A 23,903-nucleotide genomic window follows, 5' to 3' on the forward strand; every position below is an offset into this window, starting at 1 on the left:
TTGAAGAAGAAAACCTTGATGAACAAAAATTTTCTTTAGGAGACCCTCTAATTTTTTATCCATAGGATCAATGAAAGCACAACTGTCTTCAATAGGTATAGTTGTACGCTTAGCCAGGGTAGAAATAGCTCCCTCCACCTTAGGGACCGTCTGCCATGAGTCCTTTATGGTGTCAGAAATGGGAAACCTTTTCTTAAAAACAGGAGGGGGAGAGAACGGAATACCTGGTCTATCTCACTCCTTAGTAACAATGTCCGAAATCCTCTTAGGGACCGGAAAAACATCAGTGTAAACAGGAACCTCTAAATATTTGTCCATTTTACATAATTTCTCTGGAACTACAATAGGGTCACAATCATCCATAGTCGCTAAAACCTCCCTGAGCAATAAGCGGAGGTGTTCTAGCTTAAATTTAAATGCCGTCATATCTGAATCTGTCTGAGGGAACATCTTTCCTTAATCAGAAATCTCTCCCTCAGGCAGCAAATCCCTCATCCCTACTTCAGAACATTGTGAAGGAATATCGGATACGGCCACTAAAGCGTCAGAAGGCTCAGCATTTTCCTGCTTAGAGCCAGCAAAGAGAATGACTGGGGGGTGGAGCTATATAGACAGCTCTGCTGTGGTGCTCTCTTTGCTACTTCCTGTCAGGAAGGACAATATCCCACAAGTAAGGATAAATCCGTGAACTCGGTACATCATGCAAAAGAAAAATGTATTTAATTTCATCTAAATTTCAGACTAATTTCTCCAATATGTAGAGCAATTTCTCAACAGTGAAAACCATTTGCTTGACTAACACCAAGGGGTTTATTTAGCAAACCCCGGCGGACATGATTCGCTATAGCTAAAAGGGGGTGGACAAGTTAAGGCGACCGCTGCTTCTTAACTACAGTGGTGAGCCGGAAACTACGCAGGGAAATAGCAGCATTCGCTGCTTGGTAAATCTCCTCCCAAGGATCTTTCATGACAAAGGAAATATGTCATGTCCCATGTCAATAATAAATAACCATAAATCAATTCTGCCTAACGCCGCTTTACTTACTTAGTGATATTTAGTGTTGGCCATTTATTTCCATACTGATTTATAGATTAATTAAAGGGACAGTATACTGTAAAATTTTGTTTCCCTTAATGTGTTTCCAATTACTTTTTTTACCAGCTGCAGAGTATAAATGTATGAGAATTTGCTTTTTAAGGTTTATTCATGTATATGAACTGGCTGATATTTCTTCTGTTGGCTGTGTTTACACAGCTTATCTATAGCTTGGACCTAAGGCCAGAAACTTTCGGAATTGGTGGGGATACCACCGGCTAAATCAACTATTTCAAATGACAAAATAAGGGTAAAGGAAATACTTGCAATTTTAATACACTCCAGCAGGTAAAGTGGATCATTGGGAACAAATTAAAGGGAAAAACATTTTTGAGTAATCTGTCCCTTTAAGGACTAAAATAAGTTGCTATTAAGCAGGTTTCTTTTGTCCAACATATAACAAACTAGCACAAATATTTAAATGACAGTTTGTAATATATATACTAGTATTAAAGAGTCTCATTATTCAGCTACAGTATGTATAGTTAAAAACGTTCCTCTTATTTTCCCAAATAAACTTATTTTGTAGAATTGTAGCCTCTTTTCATGAGAGCATATCTAGATAGGCTCATGAGTGGTTACGTATCTTAAGCATTTTATGTATAACACTATGTCGAACAACATTATGTCACTAATTGCCCAGTGATCAAAAATGGAGAAAAATCACACAATCTATGTGTTTTTTTTAGACCTTATATTATAATATATGTGTCTTTCCTTTACATACAGAACCTTGCATAGCAAGATAAACTGCTCTCAAGCTAAACATTTTTGAGGGACCTGATATTACTGATGAGGTCTCCTAACAGGGCACATAAGTCCTGAAATCAGATCAGTAACAAATGGGTTAAATGAAGCAATAAGAAGTATCACAAGATGAAAACATTTGCCGTGTTGATAAATTAAACTCTCAAGCCGGCTTTAAAGGTAGAAATAAAATTTATTTCACAATAGTTTAACATCACTAGTTTTACGCTCACAATAAAAAAAGGGTTTTAACATTTGATTAAAAGAGGAGAGCCGGGTGCCCCGGAATCACAGCCAGATCGGTAAATAGCGAGGGACACAGAATTGAGAATGTGAACATGTAACAGAGAGAAGTACAAGAACTCACAAAGTATTTCTCCATGATAGGTTTGCTGCAAGCACTGTAGGTATCAGTCAGGACAGCATGACCTGTTTATTAATTTCTTATTGGGCAATGTAGAAGGTTATCTTCTCTCAGGGGTCAAGTGCTAAAACTTTGAAATACTCTTCCTAGCATTCTCTGTTCCATTCATTTGTTTGTTCAATTCAGGCGACTGGAATCTGAACTGGGCAATACATAGGCCCCTCTCAAGCAGTCATATGTTTGTTTAGTAATTTAGCATGTTTGTGATCACCTAACAGGGCAAATAAGGGTTCAAAATATAGGGATCTGAATTTGCTAATCCGGCCTATTGACTGAGTACTGTCATTTTTTAAATTGTACCTGGTTTCCACAATGATTTGAAATAAATATGTTTTCACCTAATATATGAATAAACTATAAAAACTGAAGGATTTAAATGTTGACTGGAAAATAACCAGGTGCATATGGTTGTTCCTATGTTGTACCTTTTCTTATAATATAGGGAAAGGGACTATCTCCACGATAGATGCCTATAATCTATCTATAATTAGACAGCCATTTAATATTATTTGATGCTTCCTTTATATAAATAAACTAACAAATCTTATTATACGTTTTACAAAACAAAATGATAGGTAGCAATGTTATTATTCATTTATTTTCTTTTTCCTAACAGAAAACTTGTCTTTGATCTTTAGTCTTTTTGGCGATTTGTTAGGTCTATGTCCATCATTTACTACCTTGTGATTTATATTTTGCAATATTGAAATTCAATAACTATTGATCAGTTAAATTCTGAGTTCTGTATATCAGAGCTTACATGAATGTGTAAATTAATGTGAAGAATTTGCTGAAATCAATATTTTCTATAACTTTTCTCAAAGTGAAACCTTATTCTGGTTGGGTACGTTGATGACATATTTTAGGTTCCAGAATGAGTATTTGTCTATAGAGCTTCAAGAGTTTATATTTTGATGTGGTCATTATATGTTATTATGTGCCATACATTTTATATGAGAATTAAAATTGTCAATTAGAGCAGACCAAATTAAACTGGCATTGATATTTGTCAATGACATTTTATTATACACAAAATAGATTTCAAAAATGATTATTAATAATGTGTATATACAGTTGTGCTCATAAGTTTACATACCCTGGCAGAATTTATGATTTCTTGGCCATTTTTCAGAGAATATGAATGATAACACAAAAACTTTTCTTTCACTCATGGTTAGTGTTTGCTGAAGCCATTTATTATCAATCAACTGTGTTTACTCTTTTTAAATCATAATGAAAACAGAAACTACCCAAATGACACTGATCAAAAGTTTACATACCGCAGTTTTTAAAACTGTGTATTGTCCCCTTTAACATCAATGACAGCTTGAAGTCTTTTGTGGTATTTGTGGATGAGGCTCTTTATCTTCTCAGATGGTAAAGCTGCCCATTCTTTCTTGGCAAAAAGCCTCCAGTTCCTGTAAATTCTTGGGCTGTCTTGCATGAACTGCACATTTGAGATCTCCCCAGAGTGGCTCAATGATATTGAGGTTAGGAGACTGAGATGGCCACTCCAGAACCTTCTCTTTTTTCTGCTGTAGCCAATGACAGGTCGACTTGGCCTTGTGTTTAGGATCATTGTCATGTTTAAATGTCCAAGTACGTCCCATGCTCAGCTTCCGGGCCGATGAATGCAAATTTTTCTCCAGTATTTTTTTTATAACATACTGCATTAATCTTGCCATCAATGCTGACCATATTTCCTGTGCCTTTGTAGCTCACACATCCCCAAAACATCAGCGATCCACCTCCGTGTTTCACAGTAGGATTGGTGTACCTTTCATCATAGGCCTTGTTGACTCCTCTCCAAATGTAGCGTTTATGGTTGTGGCCAAAAAGCTCAGTTTTGGTCTCATCACTCCAAATGACTTTGTGCCAGAAGGTTTGGGGCTTGTCTCTGTGCTGTTTGGCGTATTGTAAGCGGGATACTTTGTGGCATTTGCGTAGTAATGGCTTTCTTCTGGCGACTTAACCATGCAGCCCATCTTTCTTCAAGTGCCTCCTTATTGTGCATCTTGAAACAGCCACACCACATGTTTTCAGAGAGTTCTGTATTTCACCTGAAGTTATTTGTGGGTTTTTCTTTGTATCCCGAATAATTTTCCTGGCAGTTGTGGCTGAAATTTTAGTGGGTCTACCTTTTTAAATCATAATGACAACAGAAACAGCCCAAATGACCCTGATCAAAAGTTTACATACCCTGGTGATTTTGGACTGATAACATCCACACAAGTTGACACAAAGGGGGTTGAATGGCTATTAAAGGTAACCATCCTCACCTGTTTGCTTGTAATTAGTGTGTGTGTATAAAAGGTCAATGAGTTTCTTGACTCCTGACAGACCCTTGCATCTTTCATCCAGTGCTGCACTAATGTTTCTGGATTTGGAGTCATGGAAAAGCAAAAGAATTGTCAAAGGATCTGCGGGAAAAGGTAGTTGAACTGTATAAAACAGGAAAGGGATATAAAAAGATATCCAAGGAATTGAGAATGCCAATCAGCAGTGTTCAAACTCTAATCAAGAAGTGAAAAATGAGGGGTTCTGTTGAAACCAAACCCCTCATTTTTCACTTCTTGATTAGAGTTTGAACACTGCTGATTGGTATTCTCAATTCCTTGGATATCTTTTTATATCCCTTTCCTGTTTTATACAGTTCAACTACCTTTTCCCGCAGATCCTTTGACAATTCTTTTGCTTTTCCATGACTCCAAATCCAGAAACGTTAGTGCAGCACTGGATGAAAGATGCAAGCGTCTGTCAGGAGTCCAGAAACTCATTGACCTTTTATACACACACACTAATTACAAGCAAACAGGTGAGGATGGTTACCTTTAATAGACATTCAACCCCCTTTGTGTCAACTTGTGTGGATGTTATCAGTCCAAAATCACCAGGGTATGTAAACTTTTGATTAGGGTCATTTGGGTTGTTTCTGTTGTCATTATGATTTAAAAAGAGTAAACATAGTTGATAGATAATAAATAGCTTCAGGCAAACACTAACCATGAGTGAAAGAAAAGTTTTTGTGTTATCATTCATATTTGAAAAATGGCCAAGAAATCATAAATTCTGCCAGGGTATGTAAACTTATGAGAACGACTGTATATATATGTATATATATATATATATATATATATATATATATATATATATATATAATACTGTGTGCATATATATTTAAAAATATACATCCAACACAAAGGAAGGCACTATCCAGTCTTGTGACAAGTGTGATTCAATAAATTAAATCACACTTCTCATAAGAGTGGAGAGTGCCTTGTGTTGTGTGTGTATATATACAGTGTATATATATATATATATCCTCCTTCTGTTGTTTTTTACCTGTTGTGGTAACTGCTGCCTGTCTTGTTCTGGGTGTTATCACCTTTCTAGACCAAGTGTAGCACTACAGCTACATATGCATAAGGGGGTGACTGAAAACAGGAAAGAAAGTAATCGGTTGAGTAATTAACCAGTATTTCCATATGTTTGTGTGTACCCCAATGTATAGTGGTGTGTAAGAAATTAGTATGATAACTAGTACTCTGTATGTGACCCTTCTAAGTGTAACAGACATGGCTTTGAATGTGACATTTAAACAGTCTTTCATGAAAACCACTTCTGTTTGTATGACATATAGCACTGTGTGTGATATAGAGAATCCCGATTGTTAAAAGACTTTGCGTGTAATAGACTGTGCATTTATCTCAGTGTATTTAATGAGATCAGTTAAAGGCACTAACACAAGTTTGTGAATTTGAGTCATAAATAACATTGTATGTCGTCATTAAAAACCTGTTAGACTGGGAGACATAGAGCATAAATGAAAAGGAATGACTGACTGCAGAAAGCATAAAAAACCCAAATAAAAAAAAACAACTAAAATATGTATTGTGCTTTGTGATGGCCAATGCTACCCTCTAATGCAGCATGATACTGTTTACTGATGTCTTTTTCCTTCTCAACCCCCGGGAGACCCCCCCTCCAAAATACATGCTAAAATATAAACGGCGAAAAGGAGAACAGCAACACTGAGGCACAATCCAAAACTACAGCTATGGTATCATAACACATGGAGCAGACACACAACAGAGAGTGGTGGGAGGTCTGAAAAGGAGGATTGATTGTTGCAGGAAAAGAAGTTGATTCTTATTTTTGCGTAGCTTGTTCTTGAAGAATACTAGCAGCACCTGAGAAATAGGAGAAAAACATAGCACAGCATTATATAGCTCACTTTATACACTGATCTCTATATTCATTTAAAAATGACATTAAATTCAGTTTTCTATTGATGCATCATAACATTTATTGTGCAAGCAGATCTTTTTTAATGCTGTGAATTGTTTGTTAAACTTTTTAAAATGGTAATTTGCCCATGACACACCCCATTTAACAGCTTCTATAATGTTGTTTATTGTAATTCCTTTGTTATATGCTCCTGCATATATCAACTAATCACTGTGCATAATGTAGGAGTTCTGCATTCCATGGAATGCACTCCACCCTCTCTGTAGGAAGCAGGAACAATGTTCAAGATTAGATTACAGGAAAAGCAGACAAAATAAATAAAAAGTAAAAAAAAAATATATAAATTAAACATATTGGTCTAGATTACGTGTGCAGCACTGTCGTTAGGGCGAGGAGCATAAACACGATTGCGAGATCACGGTGTTGTTTACACCACCGTATTCACGCCACACTGAACAGCTGTACCTTACATTGGAGTGGCTAGTTCGGTTTGTGGCGTTTGTTTTATTGTAGTACGTCCATCTGACTGGAGACATAGGAACAGCCGTTTTAAGCTGGATATTCCCACACTACCTGACGATCTAGGTAATTGCGTGAGTTTACACTCTGATTTCTTATAGACTAAAGGCTGTGACACACTGCAAGCAATGCTGCGCGAGGCGAAGCAGCTGCTTCGCACCGCGTTGCATCGCTTCTGAAGTTCAAATATTTCATTTCTGACGCAGCAGAGTGCTCAGAGATGAAAACGCAGGACACACTGAGCGTGCTCAGCCGCATCTACACGCCGCTCCGCTTGCAAGGTGTCACAGCCTTTCTAGTCTTGAAACTAGCCCATAGTCATGTGCTAGGGGAGCACCTTGGCATTGAAAAGGCCAGAGAAATAGTTCTTACACAATTTTATTGGCCTAGTATTTTCTCTGCAATAGAAAGAGGCAATTTACAATTTTGTAAATCCTGCCCAGAATGTCTGATGAAGGCTCCATTTAAGGGTTTCTGCAATCCCTTAGTGCCCCTCGCTGTCACAGAGGTTCCTTTTGAACGAAGAGCAATGGATTTTGTCTGCTAGCGTGCAAGAATACATTCTAGTCGTGGTGGACTATGCGGCTCGTTATCCTGAGGCAGTACCATTACCTAAGGAATTAATGATGATGTTCAGCAGAGTGGGCATACCAAAGGAACTCCTTACAAATCAGGGAACCCCTTGTATGTCCAAATTATGAAAGAGTTATGTAAACATCTTAGAATTAAACAACTAAAACATCTGTGTATCACCACCAAACTGACAGGCTGGTTGAGAGGTTTAATAAAACTCTAAAAAGCATGTTACGTAAAGTGGTAGACAAGGGTGGAAATAACTTGGATTATCTGTAATACCTCATATTTCCATTAGGGAAGTACCTCAAGCTTTCACAGGTTTTTTACTCTTTAAAATTGTTATATGGTATGGGTATAATTGATATTACCATGGGAACAGGAACATACTACTAATCGTAGTGTTATTGAACATGTACAACAAATGTAAGAGCAAATGAAAGCCATAATACCAATAGTGAGGGAAAATATAGAGAAAGCACAAACAGCTCAGGAAGTCAGTATAAAAAGAATGCAAGGCTATGGGGATTTTCAGCCTGGAGTTCTTGTTCTGGTCTCTACAGCTGAACGTAAAAAGGCCTATTTTAATATAAAGTATTGCTGGTGCCCCAGTCACCTTTCAGCGTAAGATGGATAAAATACTTAGGCCCCATAAAGTAGATGCAGTTGCCTACCTGGATGATGTGGTGACTCACAGTGGTAAGAGAGAAAGAGCCACCAGAATTGTTCATTTGCAGAGAAGCATATTGCAGTTAATCTGAGAAAACTGCTAAAACGTCAGGTCAGTAAAACCTATGATGTTTTGTTAGTTTAGATTACCTTGACTTAGTATCTGCATATCTGTACACACAGAAAGGAGACAATGGCACTACTCAATTTATTAGTGTATTTTAACGTTCCCCTACTGATTCATAGAGTGATGAGTATATTTGTTATAAATATACTTCAATGTAATTTATCTGATAGGGGTAGGTGCTTGTACCTATGAGCAAACTTTACAGAAAATCAGTAAGAAACTGACAAAAGGGTACAAATATAGCACTCTAAGAACGTTTTTGTGTAATACAGAAAAGTGAGAAATTAAAATATAACTTTTACTAGATCATATTAAAAACAGGGGATTTACAAACATTTTAAAAGAAATTGAAATTTGGATCCACCACCTGTTAGCCAGATACTGTCACTGCTGGTTAATAGAGACAAACACCCTCGTTAGGTATATGTATAGTCTCTTTATAAATCAAATGACAAAGTTATCTCTTGGCATATTACTCGTATAAAGGTAATAATGGTCCTTAATTGGGATAGGTTTAAATATTAGATATGTTTGAGGATAATGAAGGAAGAAGCGTGTAAGATGTACAATAACCACTAATGATGGAAGATATTGGGTCAGTTAGTAAACTCTAATATTAAGTTACCAAGTTGGGTTTACTTTAATTCATCAGTGGCACCCACAAGGTAACACTTACATAAAGATCTGGTCTCCACGAATCCAGAAACTTACCAGTGATAAATGATTTCTAAAGATAACTTAATATTAGAGTTTACTAACTGACTCTTTACAATAATACTTTAGGAAATCCAAGCACAATTTAATACGGTATTAATAAGTAAAAATAAGGAATGTATCAGACCTCTCACTCTTCACAGTTATGTGGGTAGTACAGTACTTATTAACCCAGATTCTTATTAGAGATATTCAATAATTGGTATTAAAAGGTTACCCAATATTTAAGTTTATTAACTGACTCTCTATATTAACATTTTAAGAAACCCAAGTACTTTTCATTGCGGTAGTACCAGGTAATAACAAGGAGTGTATTAGACTTTTCACTCTCTATAAGTAGTGTGGGCAGTACAGTACTCACCAACCCACAGTTTACCACCTTAGTATTATAAGGCCAGAGTTTTGTATAATAGCCAATCCACCTTTGAAGAGAACCACACACAATTTTGGGTGTAAAAACAGAATTTATGTTTACCTGATAAATTACTTTCTCCAACGGTGTGTCCGGTCCACGGCGTCATCCTTACTTGTGGGATATTCTCTTCCCCAACAGGAAATGGCAAAGAGCCCAGCAAAGCTGGTCACATGATCCCTCCTAGGCTCCGCCTACCCCAGTCATTCGACCGACGTTAAGGAGGAATATTTGCATAGGAGAAACCATATGGTACCGTGGTGACTGTAGTTAAAGAAAATAAATTATCAGACCTGATTAAAAAAACCAGGGCGGGCCGTGGACCGGACACACCGTTGGAGAAAGTAATTTATCAGGTAAACATAAATTCTGTTTTCTCCAACATAGGTGTGTCCGGTCCACGGCGTCATCCTTACTTGTGGGAACCAATACCAAAGCTTTAGGACACGGATGAAGGGAGGGAGCAAATCAGGTCACCTAAATGGAAGGCACCACGGCTTGCAAAACCTTTCTCCCAAAAATAGCCTCAGAAGAAGCAAAAGTATCAAACTTGTAAAATTTGGTAAAAGTGTGCAGTGAAGAACAAGTCGCTGCCCTACATATCTGATCAACAGAAGCCTCGTTCTTGAAGGCCCATGTGGAAGCCACAGCCCTAGTGGAATGAGCTGTGATTCTTTCGGGAGGCTGCCGTCCGGCAGTCTCGTAAGCCAATCTGATGATGCTTTTAATCCAAAAAGAGAGAGAGGTAGAAGTTGCTTTTTGACCTCTCCTTTTACCGGAATAAACAACAAACAAGGAAGATGTTTGTCTAAAATCCTTTGTAGCATCTAAATAGAATTTTAGAGCGCGAACAACATCCAAATTGTGCAACAAACGTTCCTTCTTTGAAACTGGTTTCGGACACAGAGAAGGTACGATAATCTCCTGGTTAATGTTTTTGTTAGAAACAACTTTTGGAAGAAAACCAGGTTTAGTACGTAAAACCACCTTATCTGCATGGAACACCGGATAAGGAGGAGAACACTGCAGAGCAGATAATTCTGAAACTCTTCTAGCAGAAGAAATTGCAACTAGAAACAAAACTTTCCAAGATAATAACTTAATATCAACGGAATGCAAGGGTTCAAACGGAACCCCCTGAAGAACTGAAAGAACTAAATTGAGACTCCAAGGAGGAGTCAAAGGTTTGTAAACAGGCTTAATTCTAACCAGAGCCTGAACAAAGGCTTGAACATCTGGCACAGCGGCCAGCTTTTTGTGAAGTAACACAGACAAGGCAGAAATCTGTCCCTTCAGGGAACTTGCAGATAATCCTTTTTCCAATCCTTCTTGAAGGAAGGATAGAATCCTAGGAATCTTAACCTTGTCCCAAGGGAATCCTTTAGATTCACACCAACAGATATATTTTTTCCAAATTTTGTGGTAAATCTTTCTAGTTACAGGCTTTCTGGCCTGAACAAGAGTATCGATAACAGAATCTGAGAATCCTCGCTTCGATAAGATCAAGCGTTCAATCTCCAAGCAGTCAGCTGGAGTGAAACCAGATTCGGATGTTCGAACGGACCCTGAACAAGAAGGTCTCGTCTCAAAGGTAGCTTCCAAGGAGGAGCCGATGACATATTCACCAGATCTGCATACCAAGTCCTGCGTGGCCACGCAGGAGCTATCAAGATCACCGACGCCCTCTCCTGATTGATCCTGGCTACCAGCCTGGGGATGAGAGGAAACGGCGGGAACACATAAGCTAGTTTGAAGGTCCAAGGTGCTACTAGTGCATCCACTAGAGCCGCCTTGGGATCCCTGGATCTGGACCCGTAGCAAGGAACTTTGAAGTTCTGCCGAGAGGCCATCAGATCCATGTCTGGAATGCCCCACAGCTGAGTGACTTGGGCAAAGATTTCCGGATGGAGTTCCCACTCCCCCGGATGCAATGTCTGACGACTCAGAAAATCCGCTTCCCAATTTTCCACTCCTGGGATGTGGATAGCAGACAGGTGGCAGGAGTGAGACTCCGCCCATAGAATGATTTTGGTCACTTCTTCCATCGCCAGGGAACTCCTTGTTCCCCCCTGATGGTTGATGTACGCAACAGTTGTCATGTTGTCTGATTGAAACCGTATGAACTTGGCCCTCGCTAGCTGAGGCCAAGCCTTGAGAGCATTGAATATCGCTCTCAGTTCCAGAATATTTATCGGTAGAAGAGATTCTTCCCGAGACCAAAGACCCTGAGCTTTCAGGGATCCCCAGACCGCGCCCCAGCCCATCAGACTGGCGTCGGTCGTGACAATGACCCACTCTGGTCTGCGGAATGTCATCCCTCGTGACAGGTTGTCCAGGGACAGCCACCAACGGAGTGAGTCTCTGGTCCTCTGATTTACTTGTATCTTCGGAGACAAGTCTGTATAGTCCCCATTCCACTGACTGAGCATGCACAGTTGTAATGGTCTTAGATGAATGCGTGCAAAAGGAACTATGTCCATTGCCGCTACCATCAACCCGATCACTTCCATGCACTGAGCTATGGAAGGAAGAGGAACGGAATGAAGTATCCGACAAGAGTCTAGAAGTTTTGTTTTTCTGGCCTCTGTCAGAAAAATCCTCATTTCTAAGGAGTCTATTATTGTTCCCAAGAAGGGAACCCTTGTTGACGGAGATAGAGAACTCTTTTCCACGTTCACTTTCCATCCGTGAGATCTGAGAAAGGCCAGGACAATGTCCGTGTGAGCCTTTGCTTGAGGAAGGGACGACGCTTGAATCAGAATGTCGTCCAAGTAAGGTACTACAGCAATGCCCCTTGGTCTTAGCACAGCTAGAAGGGACCCTAGTACCTTTGTGAAAATCCTTGGAGCAGTGGCTAATCCGAAAGGAAGCGCCACGAACTGGTAATGTTTGTCCAGGAATGCGAACCTCAGGAACCGATGATGTTCCTTGTGGATAGGAATATGTAGATACGCATCCTTTAAATCCACCGTGGTCATGAATTGACCTTCCTGGATGGAAGGAAGAATAGTTCGAATGGTTTCCATCTTGAACGATGGAACCTTGAGAAACTTGTTTAAGATCTTGAGATCTAAGATTGGTCTGAACGTTCCCTCCTTTTTGGGAACTATAAACAGATTGGAGTAGAACCCCATCCCTTGTTCTCTTAATGGAACGGGATGAATCACTCCCATTTTTAACAGGTCTTCTACACAATGTAAGAATGCCTGTCTTTTTATGTGGTCTGAAGACAACTGAGACCTGTGGAACCTCCCCCTTGGGGGAAGTCCCTTGAATTCCAGAAGATAACCTTGGGAGACTATTTCTAGCGCCCAAGGATCCAGAACATCTCTTGCCCAAGCCTGAGCGAAGAGAGAGAGTCTGCCCCCCACCAGATCCGGTCCCGGATCGGGGGCCAACATTTCATGCTGTCTTGGTAGCAGTGGCAGGCTTCTTGGCCTGCTTTCCCTTGTTCCAGCCTTGCATTGGTCTCCAAGCTGGCTTGGCTTGAGAAGTATTACCCTCTTGCTTAGAGGATGTAGCACTTTGGGCTGGTCCGTTTCTACGAAAGGGACGAAAATTAGGTTTATTTTTTTGCCTTGAAAGGCCGATCCTGAGGAAGGGCGTGGCCCTTACCCCCAGTGATATCCGAGATAATCTCTTTCAAGTCAGGGCCAAACAGCGTTTTCCCCTTGAAAGGAATGTTAAGTAGCTTGTTCTTGGAAGACGCATCAGCCGACCAAGATTTCAACCAAAGCGCTCTGCGCGCCACAATAGCAAACCCAGAATTCTTAGCCGCTAACCTAGCCAATTGCAAAGTGGCGTCTAGGGTGAAAGAATTAGCCAATTTGAGAGCATTGATTCTGTCCATAATCTCCTCATAAGGAGGAGAATCACTGTCGACCGCCTTTATCAGCTCATCGACCCAGAAACATGCGGCTGTAGCGACAGGGACAATGCATGAAATTGGTTGTAGAAGGTAACCCTGTTGAACAAACATCTTTTTAAGCAAACCTTCTAATTTTTTATCCATAGGATCTTTGAAAGCACAACTATCCTCTATGGGTATAGTGGTGCGTTTGTTTAAAGTGGAAACCGCTCCCTCGACCTTGGGGACTGTCTGCCATAAGTCCTTTCTGGGGTCGACCATAGGAAACAATTTTTTAAATATGGGGGGAGGGACGAAAGGAATACCGGGCCTTTCCCATTCTTTATTAACAATGTCCGCCACCCGCTTGGGTATAGGAAAAGCTTCTGGGAGCCCCGGCACCTCTAGGAACTTGTCCATTTTACATAGTTTCTCTGGGATGACCAACTTGTCACAATCATCCAGAGTGGATAATACCTCCTTAAGCAGAATGCGGAGATGTTCCAACTTAAATTTAAATGCAATCACATCAGGTTCAGCTTGTTGAGAAATGTTCCCTGAATCAGTAATTTCTCCCTCAGACAAAACCTCCCTGGCCCCATCAGACTGAGTTAGGGGCCCTTCAGAAATATTAATATCAGCGTCGTCATGCTCTTCAGTATCTAAAACAGAGCAGTCGCGCTTACGCTGATAAGTGTTCATTTTGGCTAAAATGTTTTTGACAGAATTATCCATTACAGCCGTTAATTGTTGCATAGTAAGGAGTATTGGCGCGCTAGATGTACTAGGGGCCTCCTGAGTGGGCAAGACTCGTGTAGACGAAGGAGGGAATGATGCAGTACCATGCTTACTCCCCTCACTTGAGGAATCATCTTGGGCATCATTGTCATTGTCACATAAATCACATTTATTTAAATGAATAGGAATTCTGGCTTCCCCACATTCAGAACACAGTCTATCTGGTAGTTCAGACATGTTAAACAGGCATAAACTTGATAACAAGTACAAAAAACGTTTTAAAATAAAACCGTTACTGTCACTTTAAATTTTAAACTGAACACACTTTATTACTGCAAATGCGAAAAAACATGAAGGAATTGTTCAAAATTCACCAAATTTTCACCACAGTGTCTTAAAGCCTTAAAAGTATTGCACACCAAATTTGGAAGCTTTAACCCTTAAAATAACGGAACCGGAGCCGTTTTGAACTTTAACCCCTTTACAGTCCCTGGTATCAGCTTTGCTGAGACCCAACCAAGCCCCAAGGGGAATACGATACCAAATGACGCCTTCAGAAAGTCTTTTCTAAGTATCAGAGCTCCTCTCACATGCGACTGCATGCCATGCCTCTCAAAAACAAGTGCGCCACACCGGCGCGAAAATGAGGCTCTGCCTATGCTTTGGGAAAGCCCCTAAAGAATAAGGTGTCTAAAACAGTGCCTGCCGATATTATTATATCAAAATACCCAGATAAAATGATTCCTCAAGGCTAAATATGTGTTAATAATCAATCGATTTAGCCCAAAAAAAAGTCTACAGTCTTAATAAGCCCTTTTTGAAGCCCTTATTTACAATCGTAATAAACATGGCTTACCGGATCCCAGAGGGAAAATGACAGCTTCCAGCATTACATCGTCTTGTTAGAATGTGTCATACCTCAAGCAGCAAGAGACTGCTCACTGTTCCCCCAACTGAAGTTAATTGCTCTCAACAGTCCTGTGTGGAACAGCCATGGATTTTAGTGACAGTTGCTAAAATCATTTTCCTCATACAAACAGAAATCTTCATCTCTTTTCTGTTTCTGAGTAAATAGTACATACCAGCACTATTTCAAAATAACAAACTCTTGATTGAATAATAAAAACTACAGTTAAACACTAAAAAACTCTAAGCCATCTCCGTGGAGATGTTGCCTGTACAACGGCAAAGAGAATGACTGGGGTAGGCGGAGCCTAGGAGGGATCATGTGACCAGCTTTGCTGGGCTCTTTGCCATTTCCTGTTGGGGAAGAGAATATCCCACAAGTAAGGATGACGCCGTGGACCGGACACACCTATGTTGGAGAAACTTATTTAATTTACACACACGATATTTGGTAAGCGCTCACCCAATATCTTCCATCATTAGTGGTTATTGTACATCTTACACGCTTCTTCCTTCATTATCCTCAAACATATCTAATATTTAAACCTATCCCAATTAAGGACCATTATTACCTTTATACGAGTAATATGCCAAGAGATAACTTTGTCATTTGATTTATAAAGAGACTATACATATACCTAACGAGGGTGTTTGTCTCTATTAACCAGCAGTGACAGTATCTGGCTAACAGGTGGTGGATCCAAATTTCAATTTCTTTTAAAATGTTTGTAAATCCCCTGTTTTTAATATGATCTAGTAAAAGTTATATTTTAATTTCTCACTTTTCTGTATTACACAAGAACGTTCTTAGAGTGCTATATTTGTACCCTTTTGTCAGTTTCTTACTGATTTTCTGTAAAATATCTGCATATCTGCTAATATACCCTATATATGATGTCCATGCACGTTAAATAATTATGCTCCTCATAATCCATTCACAACGACTCTTCTTATTGCATTTTATAACACATCCCTGTTATGTCATATAGGCTTCTAATACAACATATTTATTGCTGCATATAACACCCTATAACTCTACCCATTTTTTTTTTTTTTATTGTCTTTGTGTAACTCCATCTGTTGCAAACTTTGGCCCACTCCTTTTAAGAGATATTGAACTGTAAGTTTTTTTTACCCTTTGATGTGTTCCCAGTGATTCACTTTTTTCCTGCAAGAGTTTACTAAGTTATTATGTAATTTCAAATAGAGTTTTTTTTAACGGTAGAAACTATCAATTATACAGATGTTTTCAAAGTTGCAGTTCTGTTATGTAAACGAGAGGCAGCAACAAAAATCAACCCCCTATTGGAGTGGGAGAGAAGCCAGCCCATTTGAAAGGGTAACTATGCAGGTGCTTTGAATACAGTTAACTGTTATCACCTGCTTGCCTGAGTACAATGCCCTTTAAATTTTTCCTGTTCAATATAGTCCTTTACTATATCTTCTCCATATAATCTATATAACACCAATATCTCACAGTATTTCTCCATATAACAATCTCCTTTCTAGTAGTGTTTAACTCCTTTAATCTTCTTACCAGTTTCTCATCAGTTTTCTGCTTTTGGTGCACTCCGGGCTGGAAATATAAAGTAAAAGGTTAATGTTAGAACTGGTCAAATATTTCCCCCATTTCAGTCTCTGCATCTTTATAGTTTTACTTGTATGTGGGGCCAGGGGGGGTTGTCTTTGTGCATTAGTAATGAGAAGTAGCGAGATGTGTAAAGTAGCCAAGGTTAAAAGCATCCATGTTCACACCTAAATCATAAAAGGTTCTCATGTGTGTGCAACAATAAGATTATAGTGAGGTTCCTTGGATGCAGGATTAATTTGTGCAGGAGAAATGTGAGGGAGGGGATCCCTGTGCGCAGGAGGAGGAATGTGAGGGAGGGGATCCCTGTGTGCATGAGGAGGAATGTGAGGGAGGGGATGCCTGTGCGCAGGAGGAGGAATGTGAGGGAGGGGATCCCTGTGTGCAGGAGGAGGAATGTGAGGGAGGGGATCCCTGTGTGCATGAGGAGGAATGTGAGGGAGGGGATCCCTGTGTGCAGGAGTAGGAATGTGAGGGAGGGGATCCCTGTGTGCAGGAGTAGGAATGTGAGGGAGGGGATCCCTGTGTGCAGGAGTAGGAATGTGAGGGAGGGGATCCCTGTGCGCAGGAGGAGGAATGTGAGGGAGGGGATCCCTGTGTGCATGAGGAGGAATGTGAGGGAGGGGATCCCTGTGTGCAGGAGTAGGAATGTGAGGGAGGGGATCCCTGTGTGCAGGAGTAGGAATGTGAGGGAGGGGATCCCTGTGTGCAGGAGTAGGAATGTGAGGGAGGGGATCCCTGTGCGCAGGAGGAGGAATGTGAGGGAGGGGATCCCTGTGCGCAGGAGGAGGAATGTGAGGGAGGGGATCCCTGTGTGCAGGAGGAGGAATGTGAGGGAGGGGATCCCTGTGTGCATGAGGAGGAATGTGAGGGAGGGGATCCCTGTGTGCAGGAGTAGGAATGTGAGGGAGGGGATCCCTGTGTGCAGGAGTAGGAATGTGAGGGAGGGGATCCCTGTGTGCAGGAGTAGGAATGTGAGGGAGGGGATCCCTGTGCGCAGGAGGAGGAATGTGAGGGAGGGGATCCCTGTGTGCAGGAGTAGGAATGTGAGGGAGGGGATCCCTGTGTGCATGAGGAGGAATGTGAGGGAGGGGATCCCTGTGTGCAGGAGTAGGAATGTGAGGGAGGGGATCCCTGTGTGCAGGAGTAGGAATGTGAGGGAGGGGATCCCTGTGCGCAGGAAGAGGAATGTGAGGGAGGGGATCCCTGTGCGCATGAGGAGGAATGTGAGGGAGGGGATCCCTGTGTGCAGGAGTAGGAATGTGAGGGAGGGGATCCCTGTGTGCAGGAGTAGGAATGTGAGGGAGGGGATCCCTGTGTGCAGGAGTAGGAATGTGAGGGAGGGGATCCCTGTGTGCAGGAGTAGGAATGTGAGGGAGGGGATCCCTGTGCGCAGGAGGAGGAATGTGAGGGAGGGGATCCCTGTGTGCAGGAGTAGGAATGTGAGGGAGGGGATCCCTGTGCGCAGGAGGAGGAATGTGAGGGAGGGGATCCCTGTGCGCAGGAGTAGGAATGTGAGAGAGGGGATCCCTATGCCCAGGAGTAGGAATGTGAGAGAGGGGATCCCTGTGCGCAGGGGGAATGTGAGGGAGGGGATCCCTGTGCGCAGGAGGAGAAATGTGAGGGAGGGGATCCCTGTGCGCAGGAGGAGAAATGTGAGGGAGGGGATCCCTGTGCGCAGGAGGAGGAATGTGAGGGAGGGGATCCCTGTGCGCAGGAGGAGGAATGTGAGGGAGGGGATGCCTGTGCGCAGGAGGAGGAATGTGAGGGAGGAGATCCCTGTGCGCAGGAGTAGGAATGTGAGGGAGGGGATCCCTGTGCGCAGGAAGAATGTGAGGGAGGGGATGCCTGTGCGCAGGAGGAGGAATGTGAGGGAGGGGATCCCTCTTGCGCAGGAGGAGGAATGTGAGGGAGGGGATCCCTGTGCGCAGGAGTAGGAATGTGAGGGAGGTGATCCCTGTGCGCAGGAAGAATGTGAGGGAGGGGATGCCTGTGCGCAGGAGGAGGAATGTGAGGGAGGGGATCCCTGTGCGCAGGAGGAGGAATGTGAGGGAGGGGATGCCTGTGCGCAGGAGTAGGAATGTGAGGGAGGGGATCCCTGTGCGCAGGAAGAATGTGAGGGAGGGGATGCCTGTGCGCAGGAGGAGGAATGTGAGGGAGGGGATGCCTGTGCGTAGGAGGAGGAATGTGAGGGAGGGGATGCCTGTGCGTAGGAGGAGGAATGTGATGGAGGGGATCCCTGTGCGAAGGAGTAGGAATGTGATGGAGGGGATCCCTGTGCGCAGGAGTAGGAATGTGAGGGAGGGGATCCCTGTGCGCAGGAGGAGGAATGTGAGGGAGGGGATCCCTGTGCGCAGGAGGAGGAATGTGAGGGAGGGGATGCCTGTACGCAGGAGTAGGAATGTGAGGGAGGGGATCCCTGTGCACAGGAAGAATGTGAGGGAGGAGATGCCTGTGCGCAGGAGGAGGAATGTGAGGGAGGGGATCCCTGTGCGCAGGAGGAGGAGGAATGTGTGGGAGGGGATCCCTGTACGCAGGAAGAGGAATGTGAGGGAGGGGATGCCTGTGCGCAGGAGTAGGAATGTGAGGGAGGGGATCCCTATGCCCAGGAGTAAGAATGTGAGGGAGGGGATCCCTGTGCGCAGGAGGAGGAATGTGAGGGAGGGGATGCCTGTGCGCAGGAGGAGAAATGTGAGGGAGGGGATCCCTGTGCGCAGGAGTAGGAATGTGAGGGAGGGGATCCCTGTGCGCAGGAGGAGGAATGTGAGGGAGGGGATGCCTGTGCGCAGGAGGAGGAATGTGAGGGAGGGGATCCCTCTTGCGCAGGAGGAGGAATGTGAGGGAGGGGATCCCTGTGCGCAGGAATGTGAGGGAGGTGATCCCTGTGCGCAGGAAGAATGTGAGGGAGGGGATGCCTGTGCGCAGGAGGAGGAATGTGAGGGAGGGGATCCCTGTGCGCAGGAGGAGGAATGTGAGGGAGGGGATGCCTGTGCGCAGGAGTAGGAATGTGAGGGAGGGGATCCCTGTGCGCAGGAAGAATGTGAGGGAGGGGATGCCTGTGCGCAGGAGGAGGAATGTGAGGGAGGGGATTCCTGTGCGTAGGAGGAGGAATGTGAGGGAGGGGATCCCTGTGCGAAGGAGTAGGAATGTGAGGGAGGGGATCCCTGTGCGCAGGAGTAGGAATGTGAGGGAGGGGATCCCTGTGCGCAGGAGGAGGAATGTGAGGGAGGGGATCCCTGTGCGCAGGAGGAGGAATGTGAGGGAGGGGATGCCTGTAAGCAGGAGTAGGAATGTGAGGGAGGGGATCCCTGTGCACAGGAAGAATGTGAGGGAGGGGATGCCTGTGCGCAGGAGGAGGAATGTGAGGGAGGGGATCCCTGTGCGCAGGAGGAGGAATGTGTGGGAGGGGATCCCTGTACGCAGGAAGAGGAATGTGAGGGAGGGGATGCCTGTGCGCAGGAGTAGGAATGTGAGGGAGGGGATCCCTATGCCCAGGAGTAAGAATGTGAGAGAGGGGATCCCTGTGCGCAGGAGGAATGTGAGGGAGGGGATCCCTGTGCACAGGAGGAGAAATGTGAGGGAGGGGATCCCTGTGCGCAGGAGGAGGAATGTGAGGGAGGGGATCCCTCTTGCGCAGGAGTAGGAATGTGAGGGAGGGGATCCCTGTGCGCAGGAGTAGGAATGTGAGGGAGGTGATCCCTGTGCGCAGGAAGAATGTGAGGGAGGGGATGCCTGTGCGCAGGAGGAGGAATGTGAGGGAGGGGATCCCTGTGCGCAGGAAGAATGTGAGGGAGGGGATGCCTGTGCGCAGGAGGAGGAATGTGAGGGAGGGGATGCCTGTGCGTAGGAGGAGGAATGTGAGGGAGGGGATCCCTGTGCGAAGGAGTAGGAATGTGAGGGAGGGGATCCCTGTGCACAGTAGGAGGAATGTGAGGGAGGGGATCCCTGTGCGCAGGAGGAGGAATGTGAGGGAGGGGATGCCTGTACGCAGGAGTAGGAATGTGAGGGAGGGGATCCCTGTGCGCAGGAAGAATGTGAGGGAGGGGATGCCTGTGCGCAGGAGTAGGAATGTGAGGGAGGGGATCCCTGTGCGCAGCAGGAGGAATGTGTGGGAGGGGATCCCTGTACGCAGGAAGAGGAATGTGAGGGAGGGGATGCCTGTGCGCAGGAGTAGGAATGTGAGGGAGGGGATCCCTATGCCCAGGAGTAGGAATGTGAGAGAGGGGATCCCTGTGCGCAGGAGGAATGTGAGGGAGGGGATCCCTGTGCGCAGGAGGAGAAATGTGAGAGAGGGGATCCCTGTGCGCAGGAGTAGGAATGTGAGGGAGGGGATCCCTGTGCGCAGGAGGAGAAATGTGAGGGAGGGGATTCCTGTGCGCAGGAGGAGGAATGTGAGGGAGGGGATCCCTGTGCGCAGGAGTAGGAATGTGAGGGAGGGGATCCCTGTGTGCAGGAAGAATGTGAGGGAGGGGATGCCTGTGCGCAGGAGGAGGAATGTGAGGGAGGGGATCCCTATGCGCAGGAGTAGGAATGTGAGGGAGGGGATCCCTGTGCGCAGGAGGAGGAATGTGAGGGAGGGGATCCCTGTGCGCAGGAGGAGGAATGTGAGGGAGGGGATGCCTGTGCGCAGGAGTAGGAATGTGAGGGAGGGGATCCCTGTGCGCAGGAGTAGGAATGTGAGGGAGGGGATCCCTGTGCGCAGGAGGAGGAATGTGAGGGAGGGGATCCCTGTGCGCAGGAGGAGGAATGTGAGGGAGGGGATGCCTGTGCGCAGGAGTAGGAATGTGAGGGAGGGGATCCCTGTGCGCAGGAGTAGGAATGTGAGGGAGGGGATCCCTGTGCGCAGGAAGAATGTGAGGGAGGGGATGCCTGTGCGCAGGATGAGGAATGTGAGGGAGGGGATCCCTGTGCGCAGGAGGAGGAATGTGAGGGAGGGGATCCCTGTGCGCAGGAAGAATGTGAGGGAGGGGATGCCTGTGCGCAGGAGGAGGAATGTGAGGGAGGGGATGCCTGTGCGCAGGAGGAGGAATGTGAGGGAGGGGATCCCTGTGCGCAGGAGGAGGAATGTGAGGGAGGGGATGCCTGTGCGCAGGAGGAGGAATGTGAGGGAGGGGATGCCTGTGCGCAGGAGGAGGAATGTGAGGGAGGGGATGCCTGTGCGCAGGAGGAGGAATGTGAGGGAGGGGATGCCTGTGCGCAGGAGGAGGAATGTAAGGGAGGGGATGCCTGTGCGCAGGAGGAGGAATGTGAGGGAGGGGATGCCTGTGCGCAGGAGGAGGAATGTGAGGGAGGGGATCCCTGTGCGCAGGAGTAGGAATGTGAGGGAGGGGATCCCTGTGCGCAGGAGTAGGAATGTGAGGGAGGGGATCCCTGTGCGCAGGAGGAGGAATGTGAGGGAGGGGATGCCTGTGCGCAGGAGTAGGAATGTGAGGGAGGGATCCCTGTGCGCAGGAGGAGGAATGTGAGGGAGGGGATGCCTGTGCGCAGTAGTAGGAATGTGAGGGAGGGGATCCCTGTGCGCAGGAGTAGGAATGTGAGGGAGGGGATAACCTGTGCGCAGGAGTAGGAATGTGAGGGAGGGGATCCCTGTGCGCAGGAGGAGGAATGTGAGGGAGGGGATGCCTGTGCGCAGGAGGAGGAATGTGAGGGAGGGGATGCCTGTGCGCAGGAGTAGGAATGTGAGGGAGGGGATCCCTATGTGCAGGAGGAATGTGAGGGACAGATCCCTTTGCGCAGGAGGAATGTGAGGGACAGATCCCTTTGCGCAGGAGGAATGTGAGGGAGGGTTCCTGTGTGCAGGAAGAATATGAGGAAGTATCCCTGAGTGCAGGAGGAATGTGAGGGAGGGGATCCCTGTGTGCAGGAGAAATGTGAGGGAGGGGATCCCTGTGTGCAGGAGAAATGTGAGGGAGGGGGTACCTGTGTGCAGAAGGAATGTGAGGGGGGAACCCCTGTGTCCAGGAGAAATGTCAGGGAGGATCCCTGAGTGCAGGAAGAATGTCAGGGAGGATCCCTGAGTGCAGGAAGAATGTCAGGGAGGATCCCTGAGTGCAGGAAGAAAGTCAGGGAGGATCCCTGAGAGCAGGAAGAATGTCAGGGAGTATCCCTGAATGCAGGAGGAATGTAAGGGAGGGGTTTCCTGTATTTCATACTGAAGGACAGGAAGAGAGTGGCTTCTTTTGAGGGTTTGCATACAAACTGATGATTGAGCTGATCCATATGTGTATAAGCACCAATGGGGGTGTTCCTCAAATGCTGTTTAAAGGGAGGTGATTGCCTGTGTGCATTGTGTGGATTTGTGCAAATATCGGTAATATCATGGTCCTACCAGTAAAGATAACTCCCCCTTTGTCACCATCTTTACTTACCTTTTGATGAGATGAGATTCTCTGCCTGAGCTTCTTCATCCCCTGGTGCTCTGCAGGAGATACAGAGTCTAAGTCAGTAATTCAAATAAAGGGGAGTAGGTTCTCTAATAGGGGATTACTCTCTCGTGATAAGTCTCTTAATTTGAGTAGTCTTTATCAAAAGGGACAGTGTCTGGCACTTAGTATCTTCCACTCATTTGTTGCTCATGCTGTCTCTTGGTGGCAGCCTTCCTCACTAGAGGTTAGTTCTGTTAAAGTAGGTAGTCTCTGTGTTTTCTATAACTGGGACACTGGCTCAGTAACTAGTTTAGTATTTCATACTGTGGGTAGTTTTTTTTCAATAGTAGTCAGTTGCTGTCTCACTAGAAAAGGCATTACATTTTGCATTAGTGGCATTCTTTCACGTGGGGTAATCTCAAACTGGTATACAGTATCTGATTTTGACTATTTTCTTAATGTGGGCATTCTCCCTAGAGCAGAATTTCTATGTTAACGTTTTCACTGTGTGCCATCTTTCACTGTTAAACAGTGACATGGTTTACTTCATCTCATTGTGTGGGGTGGCTGCAGTGGGTAACTTTCTCTTACCTTGGCTTCTGGTTCATGTTGCATCTGCACCTCCTGCCTGTTGAGAGACAAAGTCTGGTCATATAGAGTCACAGTTGTACCCAACCCCGTTACCCTTTATAGCTATTGCTCTTATACGTATCCAGCCACATCTCTAAAACCTGAAAGTGTTTAGCCATTACTTTAAAACCTGATATCTGGTCACCAACGATGCAAATGAATATGCTACAATACCCCCAAAACCATTCTTCCCAGAGCTTTAAACCCACTAACCCACAGTTTCTAATCCACAAAGCCTCATGGTGTAGCATTAAGGCTTTCAGGTGTGTTTTTTATATTAGGAAAAGCTCTTTTAAATCT

The 23,903-nt window shown here is 44.6% G+C and overlaps 1 protein-coding gene across 3 annotated transcripts in view; it reads right to left on the reverse strand.

Moving 5' to 3' along the window:
- Window positions 1-5,964: 5,964 nt before the first annotated feature.
- FXYD6 (FXYD domain containing ion transport regulator 6) overlaps window positions 5,965-23,903 on the reverse strand; it is a 97,133-nt gene continuing 79,194 nt past the window's right edge. For all 3 annotated transcript variants that reach the window (XM_053691285.1, XM_053691283.1, XM_053691284.1), the window contains 4 exons: window positions 23,565-23,601; window positions 22,977-23,026; window positions 16,558-16,596; window positions 5,965-6,457 (listed from right to left, as the gene is read on the reverse strand). In XM_053691285.1, coding sequence (XP_053547260.1) covers window positions 16,568-16,596; window positions 22,977-23,026; window positions 23,565-23,601 — 116 coding nt within the window. In that variant the 3' untranslated portion in view covers window positions 5,965-6,457; window positions 16,558-16,567. The remainder of the gene's footprint in view (window positions 6,458-16,557; window positions 16,597-22,976; window positions 23,027-23,564; window positions 23,602-23,903) is intronic.

Source organism: Bombina bombina, chromosome 8 (genome assembly GCF_027579735.1).
Source record: "Bombina bombina isolate aBomBom1 chromosome 8, aBomBom1.pri, whole genome shotgun sequence".
NCBI classification, from domain to species: Eukaryota; Metazoa; Chordata; class Amphibia; order Anura; family Bombinatoridae; genus Bombina; species Bombina bombina.